The sequence below is a fragment of the Anolis sagrei genome, chromosome 2, assembly GCF_037176765.1.
Source record: "Anolis sagrei isolate rAnoSag1 chromosome 2, rAnoSag1.mat, whole genome shotgun sequence".
NCBI classification, from domain to species: Eukaryota; Metazoa; Chordata; class Lepidosauria; order Squamata; family Dactyloidae; genus Anolis; species Anolis sagrei.
The window spans coordinates 169,941,433-169,968,338 of NC_090022.1; the positions used below are offsets into that span (position 1 = coordinate 169,941,433).

Genomic DNA, 26,906 nt, shown 5'->3' on the forward strand with positions numbered 1-26,906 from the left:
GAGAGGGGATCAGATGAGGACAGCAGGAAGGACAAGATGGGAGTTGCTGAGAAGAGGAGACTTTGGAACAAGGGTCAGAGAGGGACAGCTGTTGTTTCTGAGCCCCAGAGGAGGACCCAGGTGAACCAATCCCTGCCCACTCCTAAGCTTTGGGCCAATGCCACCCAATGAGGCTCTGCAGGTCTCTTTTTCCACCCCAAATGGAATAGGTATTTAACACAGGTATTTCAAGCAGCCTATGGTTGCTTAACAGCTTGGATCCATTCCAGCCACACGTGCTTCCAGCGAGCCAAACTCAAGGTCATCTGTGTATAAACAGAGAGGATCATCTTCACAAGGATTGAGTTTTGCTGTAGCATAAAAGGACCAGGCTGATGTTTCAGTCAATTGTAAGGTGGGTTGCTGGTAAGAAACAGGGCAGAAAGTGGTGAGTTCTGTGATAGTGGGAGGTCATTTCTAGTGGGAGCCTGTCTGTTTTCATAGTTATTTGGGGAATGTAACCTATGCTCCTAAGGAGAGAATGGTGTAGATTAACTAAGAAGCTGGATGCCAACTTCAAATTGAGGAGGTTAGTGGGCTCTTCCCTTTGCTCTATCTTTAGTATCCATGCTAGACAATGTGTTGCTAACTTAGAAAATAGAAACATAAAGACAGGGGTTGGCACATGTTCTGGAGGAGAATAGTTACTTCCACCATTATCACCATCTTTTTTTAAAAAATATTTTTTTATTGAGAAGAGAGGTGGGCAGATAAGAAAGGAGCAGATAAATATAGTGATAGCAGTATTATTATTATTATTATTATTATTATTATTAACTTTATTTGTACCCCGCTAGCATCTCCCGAAAGACTCGATGCGGCTTACAAAGGCCAAGGCCTCAAAACACAACATAACAGTATTTTTCCTTTGTTACATAAAAAGAGTGAGAACAATATGAGAATAGGAAAGATCTAAAATTTTGAGAATTTATAATAAAGTTAAGTCAAGTGTAAAGGAAAAGTAAATAATAATAAAAAAAGAACGAGAAAGCACTTCCAGGTTGTCTCAGGATATGGATTCCTTTTATTTTAGTCATTGTTGTCTGTTTTCGTCGTCAGATTCTTAGAGATTGTTCCATTGAGTTTCGTTTATGTTTTGATAACATAGCTTCCTATGTTTTCCTCTTTAATGTATTCTATAACCTTTCTCCAGTTGGTTCTGTGGGAATTGACTGACAGTTTTTGGGTGAGCATGTCCATATTCATAGTGTCCATTACTTTTAGTAACCACTGTTCTATTGTAGGTATTTCCTTAGATTTCCACATTTTAGCTAGAGTTATTCTTGCGGCTGTAATTAAATGGAAGAAAATTTTATCCAAATTTTTATCCATTGGGAAGTCTATAATCCCCAGAAGAAAGTATTCCGGTTTGAGGTCGAATTTTTGTGGTAGGATTTTTCCAATTTCTTTATGTATTTGGAACCAGAATTTCTTAATTTTCTTACAGTTCCACCACATGTGGATCAGGTTACCTGTGTGCTTGTCGCATTTCCAGCATTTCCCTTTTATTTTACCTGTACTGAACTTTGCTATTTTTTCGGGTGTCAAGGACCACCTATAGAACAATTTGTAGCAATTCTCTTCGAGTTCTATCGAATATGTGTATTCTTTTGCCATATCTCCTCCCATTCTGACATTGTTATTGAACGTTTTATGTCCTTAGCTCATTTTATCATATTTTCTTTCACTTGTTCTGATTCTGTGGACCATATCACCATCTTTTTTAAAAATTTATTTTCACCTTTTCCAAAATTGGGGGTTCAAAACAGCTCCACAGCATCTGCATGCTCCAAGCAGAAACTGGCAGGGCTGTATTTCTTAATATCATGGGGTGGTTTTTACCATCTTCCCCCCTGGATCTGCCTGTTGAATGGGTGTTAAATAAATTCCCAGTCATTGTCTTGACATGTACTAGGGATAAAATGGTTCTACAGACTGCTTGATTTGTATCTGATTTATTTGCAGAATATCTTCCTCTTTCATTAGCCCAAGGGCAGGGCAAGGATGTTTTTTTGGTTTTCAAGAACGTACTGAGTATTGTTCTTGTATGCTGCCTCTGCGAGAGAAACAATGATTTTCTAAAGCGAAATTGTTCAGAACCTGTTTTCTGTTCCTGTCATTACGTTACTAAAACACAGCAGTGATGTGAATTGTGCAGATCTTCAGATATTCTTGAACTACAGCGTCTAGCAGTCTTAGCTAGCATAGCTGAGGAATGCTGGGAGTTGCGGTTCAGCAACATCTGGTGAGCTGCTTGATACCCACCCTTGAAAGACAGCAGGCCAATACCCTAAATAGAGTCTCAAAATTACCTTCCCTTACCTGACATATGCCTCATTTTGCTGCCATGGAATCTCCCTGAAGAGCAATGTGCTGACATGATGTGTGAGTCAAATCAGTGGAGAATCCTGTATCATTTAAAGATTTAACAAGTTTTATTTGACATACGTTTTCATGGAATGCAGCCCATTTCATGTGATGCATTGAGTCTTTCTTCATGAAATAATGCAGAGTGTGATGCAAAGTCTTCGTCCTTCACACCACAAGAGATGAACTATGTGACCAGTTCTTCTGGGTGCAAGGAAGTGTCATCAGTGGGATGAAAGGGAACTGATTGTAATCCTATGTTCAAGGTGTACAACTCCCTCTCTTTGGTCATGAAGAAGAGCAAAGGCTTTGCATCATATCCTGGGTGTTTATCTGTACATCTAACAAGGATATCAGTGTTACACCCAACTACTCTTTGCTAGTGACTATTGTTAAGATAATAATCCCTCCTTGTATCGTTCACGTTTCAGTTCCCTTCTCCCCACTGTTTACATTAATCATCCAGCCCTTCTGACCTGTTTAACACAGCCTTAACAGTTGAAGCAACATTTCATTAATCTAATGAAGTAGGTTGAAATTAGTGAGAGGTTATGGCCGATAAAATTAGATGTCAAGGTTCCACAAGATTGCCACAATGGATTAACATAACATGGGTAGTTCCAGTCTCCTCTTTGTCATCATTTGCTTCTGTTTCTTGATTATAGTTTAGCAGCTTATGTCAGGACGGAGGTTTGTAAGTTCTTCCTATCAGCAGATGCTATTTGATGCTATTTGATAAGTTTCTTGGATAATCAGATGTCCTTGTTTGAGAGTGTTGGGGGTCTTGTCTACTCTTGTGCAAACATAAGATGTCTGCCTGTTTCTTGCTTTGGAAATGGCTTTCTCTAATGGGATGGTTAGATACTGACTCTGCCAGACAGAAAGCTCCTGTTTAATGCAAAAAATTAAACAGAATTAAAGGCCATGTCCCATGTGTATGTCAATAACAAGCAAATCAAAACTTGTATTGACAGTGAGCAGTCTTGAGCCAAACATTTTGAATCCACTTCAGTGTCCATTTTATTTATATACTAGCTTACTTACTTACTTAGGCGGTCCCTTGTTGGATGAGTAAGATGGTCTTCCTTGATGACTATTTTTGTGGGTTTGTAGGTGGCTGTGGAGCCCTATTCTTGACCCGCATCTTCTCCCACAGTGAAGGCATTGGTTTCCAGGTGGAAGGCGGTCCCGGTCGGGGTTAGCTTGACGCGCCTTCCTCCTGGCACGTTTCTCTCACCCTCCACTCATGCCACCTCGAATACTGCAGCACTACTGGTCACAGCTGACCTCCAGCTGGAGCGCTCAAGGGCCAGGGCTTCTCAGTTCTCAGTGTCTATGCCAGAAATTTTAAGGTTGGCTTTGAGCCCACCTTTAAATCTCTTTTCCTGCCCACCAACATTCCGTTTTCCGTTTTTAAGTTCAGAGTAGTGCAACTGCTTTGGGAGATGGTGGTCAGGCATCCGGACGATGTGGCCGGTCCAGCGGAGTTGATGGCAGAGGACCATCGCTTCAATGCTGGTGGTCTTTGCTTCTTCCAGCACGCTGACGTTTGTCCGCTTGTCTTCCCAGGAGACTTGCAGGATTTTCGGTAGGCAGCACTGATGGAATCGTTCCAGGAGTTGCATGTGACGTCTGTAGACAGTCCACGTCTCACAGGCATATAGCAGGGTTGGGAGGATAATAGCTTTATAGACAAGCACCTTGGTATCCCTACGGATACTATACTAGCTTGGGTACTCGGCAATACCCAGGTTATTTGAAAAAGGTATTGTTTGTTTTGGTGGTAATCACCCCCAAACCCCGTCTGTGTTCACAGTTGGGCATCTTGGGTTTGTGTGCCAAGTTTGGTCCAGATGTGTTATTGAGGGGGTTCAGAGTGCTTTGGATGCAGGGTGAACTACAACTCCCATGCAGGTGGGTCATTCCCTCCCCAACCTCTCCAGTATGTTCTGTTAGCCATCAGGGTTCTGTGTGCCACGTGTGTTCCAGATTTGTCATTGATGTGGTTCAGAGTGTTCTGGATGCACGGTGAATTATAACTCCCACACGGGTGAGTCAGTTCCTCAAATCCCTCCAGTATGCCTGTTGGTCATAGGGGCTTTGTGTCCCAAGTTTGGTCCAGGCCCGTTATTCATGGGGTCACAGTGGTCTGTGGAAGTGGGTGAAGGTATTGCAAATCCCATAGTTGGTGGTCCATCCTCCCCCAACCCTCACTAGGACAGAAAGTGCATCATAGGAAGTCTGTGTGTCAAATTTGGTCCAGGTGCATCATTTGTTCAGGTCTCAGTGGCTTCTGGAAGTGAGTGAAGTTACTGCAATTCCCAAGAGTTGTGCTGGGAGGGTCCTTTTTCATTCAGTTGTAACCACATAAAAAAAAAACAAGCATAAAACTGGGATGCAAACATATATCACCCCCTCGCCCATTTTTTTAAAAATTCTTCCTTATAAGCCTGCCTGAATAAAAAGTTAAGGACACATAACCCATATAGTTAAAAAAAAACTCTATGCAGTGCATTTGGAGCAGTGCATTTACCAGTACAGAATTTAAAATTCATAATTTTCATTCATATACACAAATCTATATGACACTCATATCTATTTTATCATGGATATTAATCTACTTCTTCAGATACAATATAGAGCCACAGGTTATTAAGTATAACCTGGTACCACATTTCTGCCCATTGCTGATGGATGTTTCCTGGAAGCAGCCACATATAGATCAGGGACTGGCACCTATCCATGGACCATCACTTTGAGAAACACTGGGCTGGATCATCTCAAAATCTGCTTCTATGTCCAGTTATATGATGCTAAAACAAACTCATGGTCATATGAACTTCTGTGACTCCTGTGGCTATTTGCCATTTTGAAATGCATGTAACTTTTTTCTTCTTCCACTCTTCACTTTATATTTCAAGAATAGCTTCATACAGTTTCTTTCCAAGTAACATTTTTTCCAGTACACAACAAAACTGGTTGGGTTTATATACACTGTATAAAGTACAATTACAGTACAATTCGTATCCATCTTAAGTCTGCTTGTCTTCATAATTTCATTGTAAATTTAGTATTTTGTTTAAAAAAAGAAAGAAAAGGAAATGCATGTTCGGTTTACCAGTACACAGTCATTCTACTCCACAGATGATATACTATCTGCAGCAAGGATATTTCAGGGAGGAAAATACAAATGCTCCCTTCCATCTTCCAAGTCAAGGGTAGTACATTTAAAGTGATCAAGTAAATATCTATGTACAGATAAGAATAGTTTGGCTGCATCCCGCAACTGGAAAAGTGCATACTTTTTTTAGTACCATCCACATTCAATACTTTAGTTTCGATAGCAGATCTGAGATCATTGTATTTACAAGATTCACAGCATTCCGCCTCTCCCATTGGTCCTCTCTTATCAAAGTCAATTCATCTCTTTCTTTATTTCAGTTACTGGAAATTACGTATAAAATATTATAAATGTTGTTGTTGTTGTTGTTCATTCATTCAGTCGTCTCCGACTCTTCGTGACCTCATGGACCAGCCCACGCCAGAGCTCCCTGTCGGCCGTCACCACCCCCAGCTCCTTCAAGGTCAGCCCAGTCACTTCAAGGATGCCATCCATCCATCTTGCCCTTGGTCGGCCCCTCTTCCTTTTGCCTTCCACTTTCCCCAGCATAATTGTCTTCTCTAGGCTTTAATGTCTCCTCATGATGTGGCCAAAGTACTTCAACTTTGTCTCTAGTATCTTTCCCTCCATTGAGCAGTCGGGGTTTATTTCCTGGAGGATGGACTGGTTGGATCTTCTCGCAGTCCAAGGCACTCTCAGAACTTTCCTCCAACACCACAGTTCAAAAGCATCGATCTTCCTTCGCTCAGCCTTCCCTAAGGTCCAGCTCTCACATCCGTAGGTTACTACAGGGAATACCATGGCTTGGACTAGGCGGATCTTTGTTGCCAGTCTGATGTCTCTACTCTTTACTATTTTATCGAGACTGGACATAAATGTAATGGTCGTTTGTGGTATTCACAGAACTCAAAAGCCACTGGGGGAATTGACACCAAATTTGGACACAAACACGTAACAACCCAATTTATGTCCTCCACGCAATTTTTTTTAATAATAATTAACCAGAAAGAACTTACCCCCCACAAAGCTAAATGCCTATACAGAGCCAGTGTTAAAAGAACACCCTTCCCTGCCCCTCGCTCCTGCACGAGGGAAGAGGGGATGAAAACCAACCGCTGAGAGAGAGAGAGAAAGAGAGAGAGAGAGGCGGCAGGAGAGAGGGTGGCTGGTCTATCCGTCTGGCTACCCCTGCCTCTCTTCCCAAAGGATTCAGAGAGAGAGAGGGAGGGAAGGAGGGACGGGGGGGGGGGGGGGAGGGAGGGAGAGAGAGAGAGAGATCTCCTTTCCTTCTTGCCTGTCGCTGGGCTGCAGGGAACTCACACGGGAGGGATTTCCCAGAATTCCTTCCCATACTGAGTTATGGGAAGGAATTCTGGGAAATGAAGTCCAGTATTCAAAGAAAGGACAAAAACCCACGCTCTGTGAGTTCAGAAAGGCTGTCCAGGAAGGCACAATCAAAACACTCCCAAAAGATGGCCATCCATTTTTACTTTATAACAACCCTAGGTTATATCTACAATAATAATATCTATCAATCTATAATAATATATATGTCTATGATATCTATGTGTCTTTAACAATAATATCTACATTTCTATCATAATATCTATATGTCTGTAATAATGTCTATATGCCTATAATAATATCTATAGGTCTATAATAATATCCATATGTCTATCATTATAATATCTGTCTGTCAAAAATATCTATACATTTATAACAATAATACCTATATGCCTATAATATCTATAATAATAATAATATTTATATACATCTATTATAATAATAGCTATATAATATCTATAAAATAACAATAAAAATAATAACATCTATATGTCTATAATAATATCTATAGGTCTGTAATAATATCCATACATCTGTTGTCTGTTTTTGCTCAAAAGATATTGAGCCCTATGCTCCTTCTATTTTTTATCAGTTTTATACTAATTTATGCAATGCTTTTGATATGAAATTCATAAATAAATAACATCTATAATACTAATACCTATATAGCTTTAATAATAATATTTGTATCTATAATAATAATATCTATATGCCTATAATAATATCTATATATCTATAATGACAACAATACCTATGTAATAACTTTGAACTGGGTTATATGGCAGTGTGGACTCAGGTAACCCAGGGCCCTTTCACACATCCATATAACCCTTTGGCCTTGAGGAGACTGAAATGGGGCCTATCCTAGGTTGACACTTTGCCCCTTCAGTTGTGTATTGATAGCTTAGAAACCAGCTCTTCCTCTTTTCTTTCTTTCCCATTTCTCCACAATGGGCCACAGCAACGCGTGGCCGGGTACAGCTAGTTCGTGTGTGTGTGTATAAATAATGTATGAAACCCTTAAGGTGCTCAAGCTCTTTTACCCCTTGCAGTGTATTGGCTAACAAAGAAGAAGAAAACATTTGGATGCTTCTGAGCCTCTTCTTCAATGGACCTTTGCCTTTACCAGAACAGGATCCACTGCCTTCCAGTCCTGTAAGGGATATTATTTGCCTTCCCTTCCCCCCAAGAGTCCTTCAGTCTCTGCTTAGTCTGGCTGTCTGCCAGGGCTGACATTAATTTGCTTGCCACCCTGGCATCAGTTCAGGGCTTCCTATTCTTTCTACCTAAAGTGGAGCCAGTGTTTTAGCTCCATTACCGTGCAAATCAGATTTTCAGTTTCTAATAAGATGTGGGCTCCATCTGGCAGGAATATCTCCTATACAACCCCCATTGAAGTAAATAGGATTTATAGAGTCTTGCAGCTTTTAAGTATTCCCGTAGTCATCCTTTGCAACATCTTTGTGGATAATGGCTTAGCTTATCTGTCCCTTGAGTGAGGATGAAAGGAGAGCTCTACCCAAGTAAGTGCTCCTGCGTTTTGTTCTGAGTTTGTCAATGTTAAAAGCCTTTCACTCGTTTCCCCCCACCATCACCCCATGGAAAGAAAAGCTCCAGAAAGGACATTCATTTGAGCCCTAAACCGTTTGTAGGACGCCAACATTCCTTGATTTCTTTTGGTAGGAAACCAGTAGGTTTGAAAAATAAAGAAGACGAAGGGAGTGGGTTGTGGGAAAGAATGTCTTGCAGCACTTTTGAGACTTACTGATTTTTATTTTATTATGAGCTTTCATGGATATCAATCCAAGTGCAATATAGATTGATGATAAAAAAAATCTTTGGATTATTAAATATACAGTTGTATGGGTGGGAAAGAATATAATAGGGAATCAGAAAGATTTGAATTGTGACCTTCAGTTCACGATTTGAAAAAGTATCATGGCGCTGTTGGATTTCAACTGAACTAAACAAAAGCATAGTGGTGTGTATTAAGTATAACAGTTTTATGAAACTAGTATTTTTACTCCTTTCCCCTCTTGCAATATTACTTTATGCTAGCAGTGAATTATGCATATATCTGACTAACAGTGCTGTGCTTTGGAATACAGGAAGATGGTTTATACCTACTCAGTCCATTGGTCTGGCAACTCTTCTTCAATCTTTTATAACTATACTTTGAGATCCAGGGTTTGAGGTACTGTTCAGTAATCTACATAGTGACATTAGGCAAGTGACTCTTAAGCCTCAGTAAGGGAAAGGCAACCCACTCCAAACAATTCTTGTCAAAACCTCTGAAGAGACTAGGGCAAAGAGAAATAAAAAAATGGAAAATTACTAAGCCAGAGAAAGGTTTAGCCAGTGTTTCTCAAAGTGTGCTACTTCAGGTGTTTTGGACTTCGGCTCCCAAAAATCCCAGCAGTTTACTAGCTATTAGGAATTGTGGGAGTTGAAGTCCAAAACATTTGGAGGAGTACAGTTTGAGAAACTCTAGTTTAGACAAAGGGGGGGGGGGGCAGAGAGAAACTTTCTAATCAAAGCAACAAGAGAAGGAGTTGGATGAAAGAAGAGAAAGTTCAAAGGACAGAGCATTATGACTTGCAAGCTAGGAAGAGGAAAATTGTTGTTGTAAATTGCTGTTGTAAATTGCTGTTAAGGAGGCACCAAAGGGAAAAAATAAGTGTGAATGAAATTGTTTGTGTGTGCATGCCTAAAACCTTTTGACTATAAAAATATCCTGAGCTGTGCCTCAGAGTGCGGCACTTTTTTCTATTCCTACCCAAAAGATTTCATCAAAAAAATCTGCTGTACCTGATGTCCTCATCTCATACTGTCTAATAGAGACCCTAGTGCAGTGGTTCTCAACCTGTGGGTCCCCAGGTGTTTTGGACTACAACTCCCAGAAATTCCAGCCATTTTACCAGCTGTTAGGATTTCTGGGAGTTGAGGGGCAAAACATCTAGGGATCCATAGATTGAGAACCACTTTCCTAGGTGATTCCGGGATGCCAGGCCCATAGCCTAGCAAACCTTTTGTATCATTATCCCAATACCCACGTGTATATGGGATATATTGAGCATGGTGATCAGATCATGATATGAATAAACATAACAGTTTACATAATGTAAGGCCTTCTCGCGGGCCACCTTGAGAATTTGAGGGTGGGGCTGAAGCCCCGCAACCCCCCCCCCCCCGGCTACATGCCTCCGGGGTGCCTTTTTAAAAGGGACACACCAGTGGGTCTCAACACCTCCTCCACCCCCCCCCCCCCACCCCCCAAATAGGTTCACATTAGTGTTTCATATGTTAGAAAGAACTTGAAGGCAAGCTGGAACAAATCTTGAGAATAGCATTACGATTCCACTTCATCTGCTGTGGCTGCAACTTTTGGGATCTTGGAATTTGCAGTTAGGGATGGGGCATTAAGAGGTATCAGGCAAAGGACTCTAGTACTGCATTGGTCTACGAATCTCACAATCTCTGAGGATGCAGCCATGACGGTTAAAGTGAAATCATAGAACTATAATTGTGTGGTTTGATGTTCTATCTGTATACTAACATCTAGAAATCAGTCGAAACTGAAATCACTTGACCTAGGGAGAAACGTACATTGGTTGAATATTTACTCTGAAATAAACTGTTCCTGGGAATTTCCACTAGGAATTTTTATTTCAGCTATTTAGTCGGAGGTAAGCCCCATTGTATTCACTAGGATACAAGCATTGCAAGTTGAATAGCACTGGTTGACTCTATATTGATTTGCATTCGTATTTGTTGTGTATGTGGGTGATAATCAAGAAATCCAAAGAACAGCTTCCTGCTTCTTGTTGTGTGTGTGTCTCTCTCTGAGTGTTGAGCAATTACCAACAAAGACTTTAAAGGAAATCCGGTTCATTAAGAAAGTTGCCCTTGTTTTCTTAGACATGATTATAGACGGTCCTTTCAACTATACAGGTAATTGTCTCACATTTGATGTGATTTGATTTGTGCTTTGACGGCCCAAGAGATGTTGGGTTATATACAGAGTCACTATTGACTACTCCAGCTGCCATGGTTGTTTTCCTATTGTCTCCTTCCAACTCTCGGTAACTGTCAGATTTCTTGTACCTTTTTTCTACTTAAAGTTAATGTATATACTGTTCTAGAGCAGCCAGCAATCTCTGTATACCTTCTCTAACCCTCTTCCTAAGGTTGACCATGAATAAAGAAGCTTTTTTGTATGTTGTGTAGTGTGAATTAGTCAGAGATGTGGCAATCTCTGGATGTGAAGCCATTGTTGTTACGAAACAGGAAGGGATAGCAAGATACTGTTCTGATCTTGGGCTCCCAGCCAAAGCTACAGTATGTCACTTCTGTCATCTGGCCTGCAGACAATGGAAGAAAGAACAACTGTGGGCCACAAATGGGAGTTCAGCTCTGGGACAAAAGCCAGTGCCGGGCACATTTTTGGATGGTCAACAAAGAGCTGCCTGAGCATATTGGCTTGTAGGCAAACAGAGTAACCCAGTATTCTGTATTATACTTTTTATTTTAAAAAAATTGGAATATTTACATATTTATAATGAGATCTTTGAAGTGGGACCCCAAATCTGGGTTCAAAATTAATTAATGTTCCATCTTATCTTTGTTCTTGTGCATTATTATGGGCAGGATGTGTGGGTGGGATTTGCCTGTTATCATCCTACTTGACTGCAGGCAAATATATCATTTGAAAAGTTCCCAGGAAGCATGAAAATTGAGCTTAGACGAAGGGTGTGGGTGAAGGTCTGTTGGTGAAATTGGCTTTGAAATATAATAGTTTACCTATTCAAAACCAACACTGGCAAGCAGAGCTGGTGCTCCTTAGAACAGGGATGGAGAGATTTCAACTTTGTGGTAGATGTTTAATAGTAACAATAATTGTACCAACAACAGCTTGAGCTCTAAGGCTTATTACCCCACATTTCTGGATTTTTTTTTATATATAAAAGATGGCTTACATAAAGAATACGTAGTAAATGAAAGGACACCACCACCTAAAACAAGAGCAGAATAAAATGTTGTGGTCGTAAAATGGCTGATTTAAATGAAATGAAATTTTACTGTCCATCTGGAAAAAGATGGTGAAAGGAATCAAATGACATTCCAGATTGGGAGAACCAGGCCCTCTTCTTAAATCGCTGCCTGCCACACCTTGGACAGGCTAATAATAATAATAATAACAACAACAACAACAACACTTTATTTGTACCCCATTACCATCTCGGGGGTTGAGAAGGGCGGGGTAGAAATGTGCAAAATAAATAATAAATAATAAATAAATCTCCCCAAGGGACTCGGTGCGGCTTACATGAGGCAGAGCCCAAATACAACAATACAAGCAATAATAACAACAATACAAGCAATTAAAATAAAAAAACATAGCCAATAAAATATGCAACAATTAACAGTAAAACAACACACAATTAAAAACTGTGAGAAGGCCAAATGTAAAGTTAAAATTGGAAATGATGCGAAATGGGCGAAAAGGTGAAAATGGCGTTTGTAGAAAACGTACAAGCAGACCTAATATATAAAGTGCTTTGGAGGACAAAGTGCTATGGGATCATTATTCTGGGAAGGCACACTGGAACAACCACGTCTTCAAACTCCTCCTAAAGACTGCCAGAGTTGGGGCCTGCCTGATGTCCTTAGGGAGTGAGTTCCGGAGTCGAGGGGCCACCACCGAAAAGGCCCTCTCTCTCGTCCCCACCAATCGCGCCTGTGATGCAGGTGGGATCGAGAGCAAGGCCTCTCCAGATGACTGAAGAGGTCGTGTGGGTTCGTATACAGAGATGCGGTCACACAAGTAGGCAGGTCCCAAACCGTTCAGGGCTTTGTAGGTAAGAACCTGCACCTTGAATTGGGTCCGGAAAATGAATGGCAACCAGTGGAGCTCCTTGAACAGGAGTGTTGACCGCTCCCTGTAAGGTGTCCTAGTTAACAACCTGGCTGCCAGGTTCTTGTGGGTTTTTTCGGGCTATAGAGCCATGTTCTAGAGGCATTTCTCCTGACGTTTCGTCTGCATCTATGGCAAGCATCCTCAGAGGTAGTGAGGTCTGTTGGAATTAGGAAAGTCCTTTTGGCTGCGAGAAATTGTGGAATGGTATCTGTGTCTCTGCAGCGTAGAAGGAAAGTCAGGGAGCACAGTAGATGTGCTTTCCTGGTCCTTAGTTTCTCCAATTTCCTTGTATCTTGGAACAGTTTCTCCCCGTAGAGATGTTCAATGTATTGTCGAAGGCTTTCATGGCTGGAATCACTAGGTTCTTGTGGGTTTTTTCGGGCTATAGAGCCATGTTCTAGAGGCATTTCTCCTGACGTTTCGTCTGCATCTATGGCAAGCATCCTCAGAGGTAGTGAGGTCTGTTGGAATTAGGAAAGTCCTTTTGGCTGCGAGAAATTGTGGAATGGTATCTGTGTCTCTGCAGCGTAGAAGGAAAGTCAGGGAGCACAGTAGATGTGCTTTCCTGGTCCTTAGTTTCTCCAATTTCCTTGTATCTTGGAACAGTTTCTCCCCGTAGAGATGTTCAATGTATTGTCGAAGGCTTTCATGGCTGGAATCACTAGGTTCTTGTGGGTTTTTTCGGGCTATAGAGCCATGTTCTAGAGGCATTTCTCCTGACGTTTCGTCTGCATCTATGGCAAGCATCCTCAGAGGTAGTGAGGTCTGTTGGAATTAGGAAAGTCCTTTTGGCTGCGAGAAATTGTGGGATGGTATCTGTGTCTCTGCAGCGTAGAAGGAAAGTCAGGGAGCACAGTAGATGTGCTTTCCTGGTCCTTAGTTTCTCCAATTTCCTTGTATCTTGGAACAATAGTCCCCCCCCCCCCCTGAAATTCTCATGGTGGTCTGCGAAAAGGCCTGACTGGTACATTATTTAAACTGTTATGTTTATTCATATCATGATCTGATCACCATGCTCAATATATCTCATATGCATGGGGGTATTGGGGTAACAATACAAAAGGTTTGCTAGGGTAGACCTTCTTTCACACAGACTCAGCCCCCCCCCCCCCGAATCAAACTCAGCCCTCCCCCCCCCCCCCCCCCGAATCAAAGTCCTGGCTACGGGCCTGACTGAGGCTGCTGTTTTTTAACAAATACAGTACTGGGTTGTTGTAGGTTTTTTCGGGCTATATGGCCATATTCTAGCGCAGCGGTCTATAAACTTTTTATACAGAGGGCCAGGTCATAGTCCCTCAAACTGTTGGAGGGCCAGATTATAATTTGAAAAAAATATATATGAATGAATTCCTGTGCACAGTCTATGTATCTTATTTGTAGTGCAAGAAACACTTTAGAACAATACAATAATTAAAATGAAGAACAATTTTAACAAATATAAATTTATTAGTATCTCAATGGGAAGTGTGGGTCTGCTTTTTGATGATGAGATAGGATTGTTGTTGTTGTTGTTGTGTGCTTTCAAGTCATTTCAGACTTAGGTTGATACTGAGCGAGGGGTGGGTAAACGACCTTGGAGGGCCGTATTCGGCCCCCAGGCCGTAGTTTGAGAACCCCTGTTCTAGAGGCATTCTCTCCTGACGTTTCGCCTGCATCTATGGCAAGCATCCTCAGAGATAGTGAGGTCCTCACTACCTCTGAGGATGCTTGCCATAGATGCAGGCGAAACGTTAGGAGAGAATGCCTCTAGAACAGTGCTTCTCAACCTTGAGTCCCCAGATGTTTTTGGCCTACAATTCCCAGAAATCCCAGCCAGTTTATCAGCTGTTAGGATTTCTGGGAATTGTAGGCCAAAAACATCTGGGGACTCCAGGTTGAGAACCACTGCTTTAGAACATGGCCATATAGCTCAAATAAACCTACAACAACCCAGTGATTCTGGCCATAAAAGCCTTCGACAATACATTAAATACAGTACTGTTTGAAAAATATTATGACTTTTCTTTTCAACAAACAGTTAAACATCTGGAACACCTGACACTATGTGAATTTCTCTCTTGTCTGCAGGATTTTTGATGGACTGGGCCTGGAAGCAAAGTTGATAGCCACAATGGGGCAGAGTGAATCAGAGCCACAGGAGGAGCCAGAGGTATTTCCTTCTTCTTCTTGCTTCATGGGCAACCACAAGTGGTTACAACTCTCCTGCTTGACATCCAGATAGCCAGCTACCTTCCCTTTTTGGCATAAGCTTGCTCAAAAGGAGGTCCTGCCCATGCACGTGCCTTGCTATGTTCCTCTCAGTCCTGTGTGGGCCTTGCTCTGCTGTCCACTCATCTCCTTGTCGTGCGCTATGTAAAGACCTTGCTTCCATTGCTTAACATTAATTTACTCTTTTCCTTAAACGAATTGCTCTCTTTAAAGGCCCTGGGAATCAATATGGCCCTTTCGCCGAAAGTATTGTGAATGCACTGAATGAAAACTTAGAAATGGCTGCTTGTAGTGTGATCTAATGATTGACATGGTTTGGTCTTCTAGACCATCTACCCTCATTCTGGAGATGTGTTGGACTACACTTCTTGGCACTCCGCACAGGGTTGGCCGGACTAACTGAAGATATTGAAAGTAATTAACACAATTGATGCTCACCCACTCCTATATAGGGGGTTTATGATACGCTGTTGTACCACAAACCCCTGTGATCTGTGAGTGATCTGGGGTTTAACAGCCTTCCAGATGTTGTTGGATTTGCAGCTAAAGAGCACCTGGAGTGCACAGGTTTCTGATTCTAGTCATTACTTTTCTTCCCTCCTTCTGCATTTTTTGTTTCTGATTGTCCCTAGCTCCTGCCCCTCAGTGCCTGCTGCTTTTTCTCCCCTTGCAGGATGCAACCCTGACAGCTGTGCTTTCCAACATCAAGCTCTTTGTGGAGGATCAGCTTCAGACCAGCATGGTGAGGGGGGTGCATGATGAGTACCTCTCAATTGGATAGGCTTGGGATCCAAACTGTGAAGATGGAGCATACCGTACTGGGGCAATGTGTCTATTTCCAATTCCCCCACCTTGTTCAAAACTTCAGAAATAGATTTAGGCTAGAATTGGCACAATTCCTAATACAAGTCACATTCTGATCTAGGCATAGTTGCCATTGCTCCTGCTGACCAGACATATGTTGTTGTGGTCATTTTCTTTATTATATTTCTGTACTACTTTTCTGTGCAAATGTATGCAAAGCAGCTGGCAATGAATCTAACTATAGCCGAATTCTGTGATTGGATACTCTGTCAAACTTATCCATAGTCCATTTCCAATCCATTGTCAACATTGTCATTGTCATTGTCTGCCTAATTACCCGAAGGCCTGGTCCCACATCCACATTTTTAATTTCTTTCTAAAGGTGAGGAGGGATGAAGATGACCTAATTTCCCCGGGGAGTGAATAACATTTTGATTGGAGGGTTATTGGTTTTGTAGTTTAAATAGTAACTTTCAAAAATTCTGTATAGTGGGATGGAGCTGTTCCGTGTATTCCCCCAGATGAATGGCAAGGATATACTTTTCATTGTCACATTAACTTGGTTCTAACTTTCCCACAGGTTTTGGGCGTTGTAATAGGAGTTGGGCTTTCTGTGCTCCTTGTTGCTGCTTTAATCCTAGTGTTGATCCGGCGGTTTCGCCTTCAGAGTAAGTAACCCTTTGGTGTTGGGAAGTAGATCTCAGAAGGGCATTTTTTGTTCATAGCAAATGTTTTCCAAGCCTTCTGGTTTCCTCATCTTGTGACTTCTGTTGCTTCTTCCCTTCAGAGGTTCAAGCTCAAGAGCAGCCCAAATATCGATTTCGCAAGCGAGACAAAGTGCTGTTCTATGGACGGAAGATCATGCGCAAGGTAATGGGAAGGGAAGGGCACAGAGGGTAGGTACTGGGGCTGGAGTGTTAGGCCTTCTTTTCAGATGAATTCCTTGATCAAGGAGGCCATTCTGTTAATGCAGAGCCTTGGTGGGCAAATTCTTTGCATCCTGTGACCTAAACGACTCCATCCCAATTTACCTGTCTGAATGTATCCTCCCCTATGAACCATCAAGATTGCTAAGATCGTCTGGAGGGGCCCTGCTCTCGGTCCCACCGGCCTCACAAGCGCGTCTGGTGGGGACGAGAGACAGGGCCTTCTCAGTGGTGGCCCCTCAACTCTGGAACTCCCTTCCACTGGAGATCAGAACTGCCCCTTCTATCTTGATGTTCAGAAAACAGGTGAAAACTTGGCTATGGAAATTGGCATTTGACGAATGAGCCACGATCCTGTGATATGGGTGGATGATGATGAACAATAATTTTTGATGACGACTGACCATTGTAATTATATGACTGTATTTTGCTATTTTAATGTTTTAGTGTGATTTAGAATATGATGTTTTTAATGATTGTCTGTAATATTGATGTCGGAAACCGGCCTGAGTCCCTCTATGGAGGTGAGAAGACCAGTATACAAAACAGCGAAATAAATAAATAAATAAATAAATAAGGTTTCTTGGAGCTTGGGCTGGACTTCAGGGAAATGTTTTGGACAGTGTTTGGTGAGGATTTGCATCTAGCTAATATTAAACTTCTCTCTCTCTCTCTTTCTCTCTCTGTCACACACACACACACTTTGTTATTGTATCTGAGCTAATGAGAGCTTACAAATAACACTATATATCACGATTTTTGTTCCTGGGTTATAAGTGTCATTGCCTAATCGGTTCTGTCATAAAAACATAGAAAAGGTTAATTAAATTGAAAAAACACTATTTTTGCGGAACATCTTACAGCACATTTTGTTATGTTTTTTCAATGAATATCTCATCCAGTCTCAACCAATTTAACATTTTTTGTGGCAGCCACAAAAATTAAATTTCTGGAGTATAAGAACCTTTCAAAGTAAGTACCACACAATTATTATTATTATTATTAACTTTATTTGTACCCCGCTAGCATCTCCCGAAGGACTCGATGCGGCTTACAAAGGCCGAGGCCTCAAACACAACACAACAATACAACACCTAAAGCAAATTAAAAACATTTAAAGCAGTATAACGACATGCAATAAACAATACATCAAAACACTATAAAAACTGGGCCATGCCAGAGTAGTGGGTACAGGATTAAAAGTGCTGATGTGACAGGTGGTATGTGGGGATTATAGGGCAGGTGCAGTGTACAGTGTGCAACAATCTTAGTTCTACGATTAAATTAAATTAAATAGGAAACAACACTTTTAAACCAGAATTTTTTTTTTCAAATTTTGTTACAAAGTGTAATATATTAGTATTTAGCACCGGGATTATGACGCAGCTGGCTGAGTGTCAGATACATTAAGATCACTCTGACCAAAAGGTCATGAGTTTGAAGCCAGCCCAGGTTGGAGTGGGTTTCCAACCAATTGTGTAGCCTGTTGTCGACTTTTGCAACCCTAAAGACAGTTGCATCTGTCAAGTAGGAAAATTAGGTACCTCCTTAAAGTGTAGGGAGGCTAAATTAACTAATTTATGAGGCCGTAAAAAAGACTCCAGCAAAGCACACCAGCAAAAAAAAAAGCATGCGGGGAATGTGGAAGTACTTCATCAGTGTCGCAGATGGACAATGAAAGCGGCAGCTCCCCTGGCGGCCAGAAAAAGTTAAATAGCCTCTGTGTATGTCTGTATATGTTGTATGTTAAAATTGGCATTGAATGTTTGCCATATATGTGTACACTGTAATCCGCCCTGAGTCCCCTGCGGGGTGAGAAAGGCGGAATATAAAAGCTGTAAATAAATAAATAAATAAATAAATAATTTAATTTGCTAGTCTATTCATTAATTTTTGACAAGTATAAAAAATCATTTTAATTTTTCTTTGTGTTACATTTTTGTGTTCAAACCAAACATTTCCAAAGAGAGAAACCCTTTTTTTGTTTCCTTAAAGAGCCTTGCTTCTGGGAGATGAGTATGATCATGAATGTACATTACAAAATATGTGTGGAAAGTGTTGCGATGATTTAGATATATTTCCTTGGCTTTCTGCTAACCGCATCTACTTTCTTGACAGGTTTCTCAATCCACATCCTCCCTTGTTGACACCACTATCTCTGCTTCACGGCCTCGCATGAAGAAGAAGCTCAAAATGCTAAACATTGCTAAGAAGTGAGGAGATAAGTTGCTACAGTGGGGTGGAGGTGGGAATGGTCATTGTTAAGGAATAAGGGCATCTTTGGACAAAGCTCTTGGACTATTAAAGAGCCTGTGCAGGACCCACAACAATGGATTCATGTTCTGTAAAGGGCACTAAAGCCCCCTGCCAGATATGGAGCCGATAAGTTCTTAGGTCATTCCTGCAAGGAGCAGGCAAACTCATCTGGACATATGCTGGAATTTGCAGTTCAAGGGGGACATTTAGGATCATCAACCAAAAAGCTTTTGTGCCCCACAAAACCACAAGCCCCAGGATTCCACAGGATATTAAGCTGGAATTGCAGGAAACATAGTTCTGTACAGTAGACCCACTTATTATATGATCTCATTGAACACATTTTCATTTCTATCCGAAGAGCTAGAATGCCATAGAATCACTCTGGAGAACTTAGAAAGTGCCGACAGAAATCTTATCTCTAACCCTCCAGAGGGATTTTGTTATCTTCCTCCAACTGAAAGTTAAACTGGAAGTTTTGCTGGAAATTGAATCACATTGAAAACCTATAGAAAACAGTTCTCCAGGCTTTTTCTAGTTCTTCTAAACTGGTGTTTCTCAACCTGGGGTTCAGGACCCCTGGAGGGGTCGGGAGCGGGTGTCAGAGGGGTCACCAAAGACAGTCAGAAAGCACAGTATTTTCTGTTGGTCATGGGGATTCTGTGTTGGAAGTTTGGCTCAATTCTCTCGTTGGTGGGGTTCAGAATGCTCTTTGATTGTAGGTGAACTATAAATCCCAGCAACTACAACTCCCAAATAGAATAATAGAATCAGAGAGTTGGAAGAGACCTCATGGGCCATCCAGTCCAACCCCCTGCCAAGAAGCAGGAATATTGCATTCAAAGCACCTCCGACAGATGGTCATCCAGCTTCCAAAGAAAACACATCCACCACACTCTGGGGCAGAGAGTTCCACTGCTGAACGTCTCTAACAGTCAGGAAGTTCTTCCTAATGTTCAAGTGGAATCTCCTTTCTTGTAGTTTGACAAGGTCTATTTCCCCCTACTCCACCAGTGTTCACATTTGAGTATTCATGCCAAGTTTAGTTCAGATCCATCATTGTTTGAGTCCACTCTGGATGTAGGTAAACTACAACTCCAAAACTCAAGATCAATGTCCACCAAACACTTCCAGGATTTTCTGTTAGCCATATAATCCAGTTCAAAGTAGAAAATCTGGAATCAGTTCCTGGGATATAGGGCAGTGTAGATCCAGCAATATTCTCATAGATATGGGAGAACTGCCTTTTGCTGACTCAGTGGTGTGGGAATTTCCCTTTCCTTGCAATGCGAGCCTTAACTGTGGGATCTCAGTCCTTTTATTCTATGTGCAGGATCCTGCGCATCAAGAAAGAGCTGCCAACCCTTCAACTGAAGGAGCCACCCCCCTCTGTCCTGGAAGCGGATCTCACAGAGTTTGACGTAGCCAACTCCCACCTCCCTTCTGAGGTGCTCTACATGTTGAAGAACGTTCGGTAAGCATTTGCCATGGGGTCATGTGATCTCAGTTTAGGCACTGAATTAACATGGAGGGAAGCTGCAGGAAATGTTTTGGCAGTAGCTGGCACTGTATTATAGAACTAGCCGTCCCCTGCCACATGTTGCTGTTACCTAGTTTGGTGATCTGGAGAATGAAGTAATTAGAAAGTGTTGGTTTCTAATGTATGTGATTTCTTTATGCTTCTGGGTAAACAGTATTTTTTGCTCTTTCTTTGTCAGTGTTGATGTCGAGATTTTCTGATTTGCCTACTCTGGAACACGCAACATATCATTGTCCTTCTTTAGGGGTCCCTTGCAAATCATGTCTCAATACTATAAAATCCTGGGTACCAGTTTTCTTTGTAGCGAAAGCTAAAGACCTTGTAAAACCACAACTCCCACAATTCCATATCATTAGCCACAGCAGTTAAAGTGGTGTCAAACTGCAGTAATTGTGCAATGTTGATGCACCCTTAGAGAAGTATAAATTTTATTTAAGATACAACCTCTTGAGTGCCTGACTTATCCATCACTACTTGAATGTTCTCTTTCATACATAGGCTGTCATGGTATTTACAAAGGCTTTAAGTCAACTGAGAGAAACCCAGACAGCCCTCTGTTCCTGGTTGACTTGGCCCTTTCTCTCTGCACTCCTTTAATGCCCTGGAATAATGAAAAGAAGTAAAGCATGTCTTATGACAAGGCTTTTATGTAGGAGCACAGAGTGCTGCCTTACATGGAATCAGACCATTGGTCTGTGTAGCTCAGTGTTGCCTACAGATTGCCATACTCACATTCTCCCAAAACTTTAGATTAGAGTCTTTCCCAAGCCTGCCTGGAAATGCTGTAGAATCAGGGGCTGTGTCATAGAGCTGTGGCTCTAGCTGAGTTTTTATTTTCCAAAGAAAATAAAATCTTTCACATTTTGTGAAAGATTTAATAACTGAACATACTCAGACTTGGTTGTTGTAAGTTTTTCCATGCTATATGGCCATGTTCTAGAGACATTTTCTCCTGACGTTTCGCCTGCATCTATGGCAAGCATCCTCAGAGGTAGTGAGGTCTGTTGGAAGTAGGAAAATTGGTTTATATCTCTGTGGAATGACCAGGGTGGGACAAAGGACTTTTGTCTGCTGGAGCCAGGTGTGAATGTTTCAACTGACCACCTTGATTAGCATTTAATGGCTTGGAAGTGCCTGGGGGAATGTTTTGTTGAGTGGTGATTTGATGTGCCTGATTGTTTACTCTCTGTTGTTTTGCTGTTGTAATTTTTGAGTTTTTTAATACTGGTAGGCAGATTTTGTTCATTTTCATGGTTTCTTCCTTTCTGTTGAAATTGTCCACATGCTTGTGGATTTCAGTGGCTTCTCTGTGTAGTCTGACATAGTGGTTGTGAGAGTGGTCCAGCATTTCTGTGTTCTCAAATATGCTGTGTCCAGGCTGGTTCATCAGGTGCTCTGCTATGGCTGATTTCTCTGGTTGAAGTAGTCTGCAGTGCCTTTCATGTTCCTTGATTCGTGTTTGGGCAATGCTGCGTTTGGTGGTCCCTATGTAGACTTGTCCACAGCTGCATGGTACACGGTAGACTCCTGCAGAGGTGAGAGGATCCCTCTTGTCCTTTGCTGAACGTAGCATTTGTTGGTTTTTCTTGGTGGGTCTGTAGGTGGTTTGTATGTGTTTCCTCATCAGCTTCTCAATGCGGTCAGTGGTTCCCTTGATGTATGACAAGAACACTTTTCCTTTGGGTGGATCTTCATCTTTACTCTCGTGGCTTGTTCTTGGTGTTGCAGCTCTTCTGATGTCTGAGGTGGAGTATCCAAGCCACTAAATGCTAATAAAGGTGGTCAGTTGAAACATTCACACCTAGCTCCAGCAGACAAAAGTCCTTTGTCCCACCCTGGTCATTCCATAGAGATATAAACCCAATTTCCTACTTCCAACAGACCTCACTACTTCTGGATGCTTGCCATAGATGCAGGTGAAACGTCAGGAGAAAGTGCCTGTAGAACATGGTCATATAGCCAGGAAAAACCTACAACAACCCAGTGATTCCGGCCATGAAAGCCTTTGACAATACATTATCAGACTTCTCTCTGGGTAGTTTTGTGTTTGAATAGAATTCTCCCTAAAGGTTTGTTAGACTTCTCCTGATCTCCTATTCTCATGTGTGGAATTATGTGGTGTGTTTTGACTTCATAAGAAGCAACACAAACTTCAAAATATCAGAATTAATCACAACAATAATACTTTAATTAGATCTTGGCCAGGAAGGCAGCATGCAATGTTTTTTCTAGTATGCTGTCACTATATCACCAGGCATTCCAGCTAGTCAATGGACTTTTAAAGTATCTGAAGTCCAAAGGGCTTCTTCCCTCCCACTGTGTTTTAAAGATCACTTGCACCTGCATTAGTCATTGGATTTCTTGAGTAAACATGAGACAGAGTTCCAATTTCCTGTGGATAGTGAAGGTTATTATTTTATGAGTTAGTTATTATTAATATGTAGTAAGTTCACCAAGTTTAATTTCCTTGGTAAGTCAATGTCCGAGGGGACAAGGCAGGAGGTATTGAGTATCCCCAATACCTAATCTCACTATAGATTCTGTCTAATTTAAATTTAAGTTTAGATTTTATTAGGGCCTTAAAAAACATGTTTATGTCACTTATATGAAAAAAATAAATTCTTTTAAAATAATGACCTTCTTAGTCTTATTTATATTTTAGTTTTAGTTTTAGTTTAATAGATTGTTCTTGGTTTTTATTTAATTTTGATACTTAACTCCTTTGTTGTAAGTTTTATGTTGTTATTCTCCATTATTTTGTATTATTTTGATGTGTCTGTACCTATTTTGAGTCATTGAATGCTTGCCTTTTTATTTGTAAACCACCCTGAGCCCTTCTGGGGGGAGAAATAAGGTTTTATTGTTGTTATTATATTATCTTTTATAGTTGTTACCACAACAAAGTAGTTTAAATACACACAGGTGTAAGAAAGACTAAATGGATGTTTATTTTGGTGCATATCCTGCCTTTCAATTGGATAATCCCTAGCATTCCCGTATCTCCCTCCATGTACCAACCCAGGCCCTTCGATCTTCAGGGGAGGCCCTCCTTTCACCCCTACCACTCTCACAAGCTCGTCTTGTGGGCACAAGGGAGAGAGCCATCTCCTCTGTGGCCCCCTGACTCTGGAACTCATTACCTGGTGAGATCAGGAAAGCCCCTTCACTAGAACGTTAAAAAAGAACCTTAAAACCTGGCTCTTCCGCTGCGCCTTTGGCGAGTCGGTGCACAACATGATATTATTGCTCCCCTCAACACTACTGGAGTTCACGCCCCCCAAATGGGAAGTTTAGTTTCACAACTCTGTTTGTTTTTATGAGCCCCATCAAAATAACCCGCTCCTAATTTTATCTCATCAGAGTCTTTTAATTGTTTTATCCTGTACATGTGGCCCGCCCACTGTTATTGTGACTGTTTATTGGAATGGTTTTTTTCCCTTATGTAATTTTGATGATGTTGTCTGTTGTTTATGTTTTTGGTTTTATTCTGCTGTAATATGTTGGCCCCATGTAAGCCGCTCCGAGTCCCCACTGGGGAGATGGTGGCAGGGTACAAATAAGCATCATCATCATCATTATTATTATTATTATTATTATTATTAAACAGATCATAACTATACAAAGCTGTGAATTGTCATTTTGTCGTGGCGTGTATAACAGAGATGCAGTTGCTGTTATCCTTATGGGTCCTATGACCATTCCTGGTCCTGTAACCCCTTATGGGTCAGGTGACCAATCCTTTCCTCTCCATTAAAAAGATGTGAGATACCATATGTAGTGCAAATCTTTACACAGGTGCCATCAGAATGGCATGATGAGCCAGTCGTAGTGATGATGCCCTTTTCCTGCTGCCCTCTTTCTTTCCCAGGGTGCTGGGACACTTTGAGAAGCCCTTGTTCCTAGAGCTGTGCAAACACATGACCTTCCAACAGTGTCAGCAAGGCGAGTATGTCTTTCGCCCTGGTCAACCTGATACCAGCATCTATGTGGTTCAAGATGGAAAGCTGGAGCTCTACCTGTCTGAACAAGTGAGTATTGCTGGAGGAATAATTCAATATAGCATCACCAGGCATTCAGAAAGAGGCTGTGTTTATCCCAGCTGCACACTCCATAGAGCAGGGGATGCTATATACGAGGGGTATTTTTTAAGTAGGGTCCGTTTGAACATAAGTACACAACGAAAGTTTATTTCAAAAAAGTAAATTTATTTTCAGAAAGTACATATTTCACTCTATTTTTTGACATAGTTGCCAAGTTTGTTCAAACACTTATACCTCTGAACCAATTTTAAAATACCCTCTTCATAAAAACTTGCCGCCTGCTCCAATAACCAAGAGTTCACTGTAATCAAAGAAGGGCGACCGGAGCGGTCCTCATCATGGACGTTGTCACGGCCATCTTTGAATTATCGTACCCACTTACGCCCTTTGCTTTCACTCATAACAGTATCACCGTACACTTCACAAATCTGTTGATGAATTTCTGCAGCAGGCAGGTTCCTTGCTGACAAAAACCGTATCATTGAGCGAACCTCACATGCGGCGGGTGAGTTGATAGTCTTAAACATTTTTAAAGCACAGAACAGAACCGTACAGGTTAGCTACAGAGCGGAAACTGAGCTTGGTGCACCTCACAGTGAATTGCCGAAATGGACAAAACTTGATCAAACCACTGGATATGAATCATAGAATTATAGAGTTGGAAGAGACCCCCCATTTTGCCATGCAGGAACACACAATTAAAGCACCCTCAAAAGCTGACTATCCAGCGTTTGCTTAAAAACCTCCAGAGAAGGAGACTCCACCACAATCCAAGGCAGCCTGTGTATCTATATCCCAAACTGGAGGCCATGATGATGCTCCTTGCTCAAATGCAGGGGTTGTGGAGGGAAACGGCCTTTTTTCTTAACCTTGTAGATGATTCTCACTATTACATCTTCATGTGTGTGTGATTCAGGATGGGAAAGAGACTCTAGTGAAGGAGGTGTTTCCAGGGGACAGCGTACACAGTCTCCTCAGCATCCTGGATGTCATTACGGTAAGGTCCTATTTCATACACAGGAGTGGTTATCTGCTCTTGCAACTAGACACGGATGAATCTTTGACCTTTTTCTGCATTTCCAGTGTTAAGATAGCTTTGTACAATTCCACATTGATTTTTTTTTAATGACCGTAAAATATTCTTTATTTTAATAAATACATTTGTATGGCTATTTTTTTCCTTATAGGCACACTTTTGAAATTTGTTCATCTTAATTTAATGTAAATGTCTGTAGACTTTTTTTCCAACAAACACATTTTTAAAATTGCGGAGTTGTGTTGCAAAACCCGAATAAATGGGAATATTGGAGGAAAATTGCATTTCAGTTCTCATATGCTTTTGGAATGTGCACAAATCAGGAGGTTCACATTAAAATGTGGACCAAGCAAATGTATCCCTTGTCACATCCCTTTTTCTCAATCAGTTTTCTATATTCCTTGGCTGGATCTACGCTGCCCTATATCCCAGGATCTGATCCCAGATTATCTGCTTGAACTGAATTATATGTGTATACACTGCCAGATAATCTGGGATCAAATCCTGAGATATAACACAAAGTTGACTCTGCCCTAGTCATCCCAGATCTTAGCCAGAGCCTCCTTAAGCCAACACAAACACAACTTCTTTTTATTTTTTGTTGCTTGTTCCCATTGAATGGACAAGGAATTTGGGAAGAGGATCCCAGTCTATGCCAAAACATCTCTAACTGGTAGAACAAATGGAATTTGATGTTTTTCCACAATAAAATCTGTTTACCTCAGAAAATTGACTCTACGCAGTGAGTGTGGGTTTACATGCTTTTGAGGATGGGGCACCTTGTGTTTCACTCATACTGGCACAGAAGACATGGAGTTCTGTATACTGCTTAGATCTCTTGGATGTCTTTTTGACAGGGCCACCAAAGACCATATAGGACAGTGTCCGCACGGGTAGCTGAGGACTCCACAGTGTTACGTCTTCCTGTAGAAGCTTTCTCAGCTGTCTTTGAGAAATACCCTGAGAGCCTTGTCCGGGTAGTACAGGTAAGTCCCTTCTAACCCTAGCCAGAGCCTGCACTTTCATATTGTCCTCTGTCTGCCCCTTTACAACTATTACTTCTCTGTTTATGCATGAATAGTTTTATTTCTCTCACACACACATGCACGACTCCAGCACTTGTCCCAAATGTACTCCAAACATCTGCAGTGGCAGAACTTTCATTGGTGGGATGGTGATGAGAGCTCTAAGGAGGAACTTAATTCTTCCTGTGACTTGCAGGAAAATGGAAAATAAAATAATGGAAATGTCCTTGGTTTCCATACTTTACAAGTAGGGTCATCTGCATTTTCCCTGCAGTATTTGCAA

The 26,906-nt window shown here is 41.4% G+C and overlaps 2 protein-coding genes across 7 annotated transcripts in view; one reads left to right on the plus strand and one right to left on the minus strand.

Annotated features, from left to right (window-relative positions):
* The window catches only part of LOC137096102 (uncharacterized), a 234,386-nt gene that overhangs the window by 36,849 nt on the left and 170,631 nt on the right, over positions 1-26,906 (minus strand). The gene's annotated exons all lie outside the window — the stretch shown is intronic.
* The window catches only part of PNPLA6 (patatin like phospholipase domain containing 6), a 79,347-nt gene that overhangs the window by 3,863 nt on the left and 48,578 nt on the right, over positions 1-26,906 (plus strand). For 5 of the 6 annotated variants that reach the window (XM_067464091.1, XM_067464094.1, XM_067464093.1 and 2 more), the window contains exons 2-10: positions 14,856-14,937; positions 15,670-15,738; positions 16,381-16,468; positions 16,588-16,670; positions 18,845-18,939; positions 20,316-20,456; positions 24,391-24,550; positions 25,479-25,559; positions 26,456-26,584. In XM_067464091.1, coding sequence (XP_067320192.1) covers positions 14,899-14,937; positions 15,670-15,738; positions 16,381-16,468; positions 16,588-16,670; positions 18,845-18,939; positions 20,316-20,456; positions 24,391-24,550; positions 25,479-25,559; positions 26,456-26,584 — 885 coding nt within the window. In that variant the 5' untranslated portion in view covers positions 14,856-14,898. The remainder of the gene's footprint in view (positions 1-14,855; positions 14,938-15,669; positions 15,739-16,380; positions 16,469-16,587; positions 16,671-18,844; positions 18,940-20,315; positions 20,457-24,390; positions 24,551-25,478; positions 25,560-26,455; positions 26,585-26,906) is intronic. The other variant, XM_067464092.1, reaches the window with a different exon arrangement.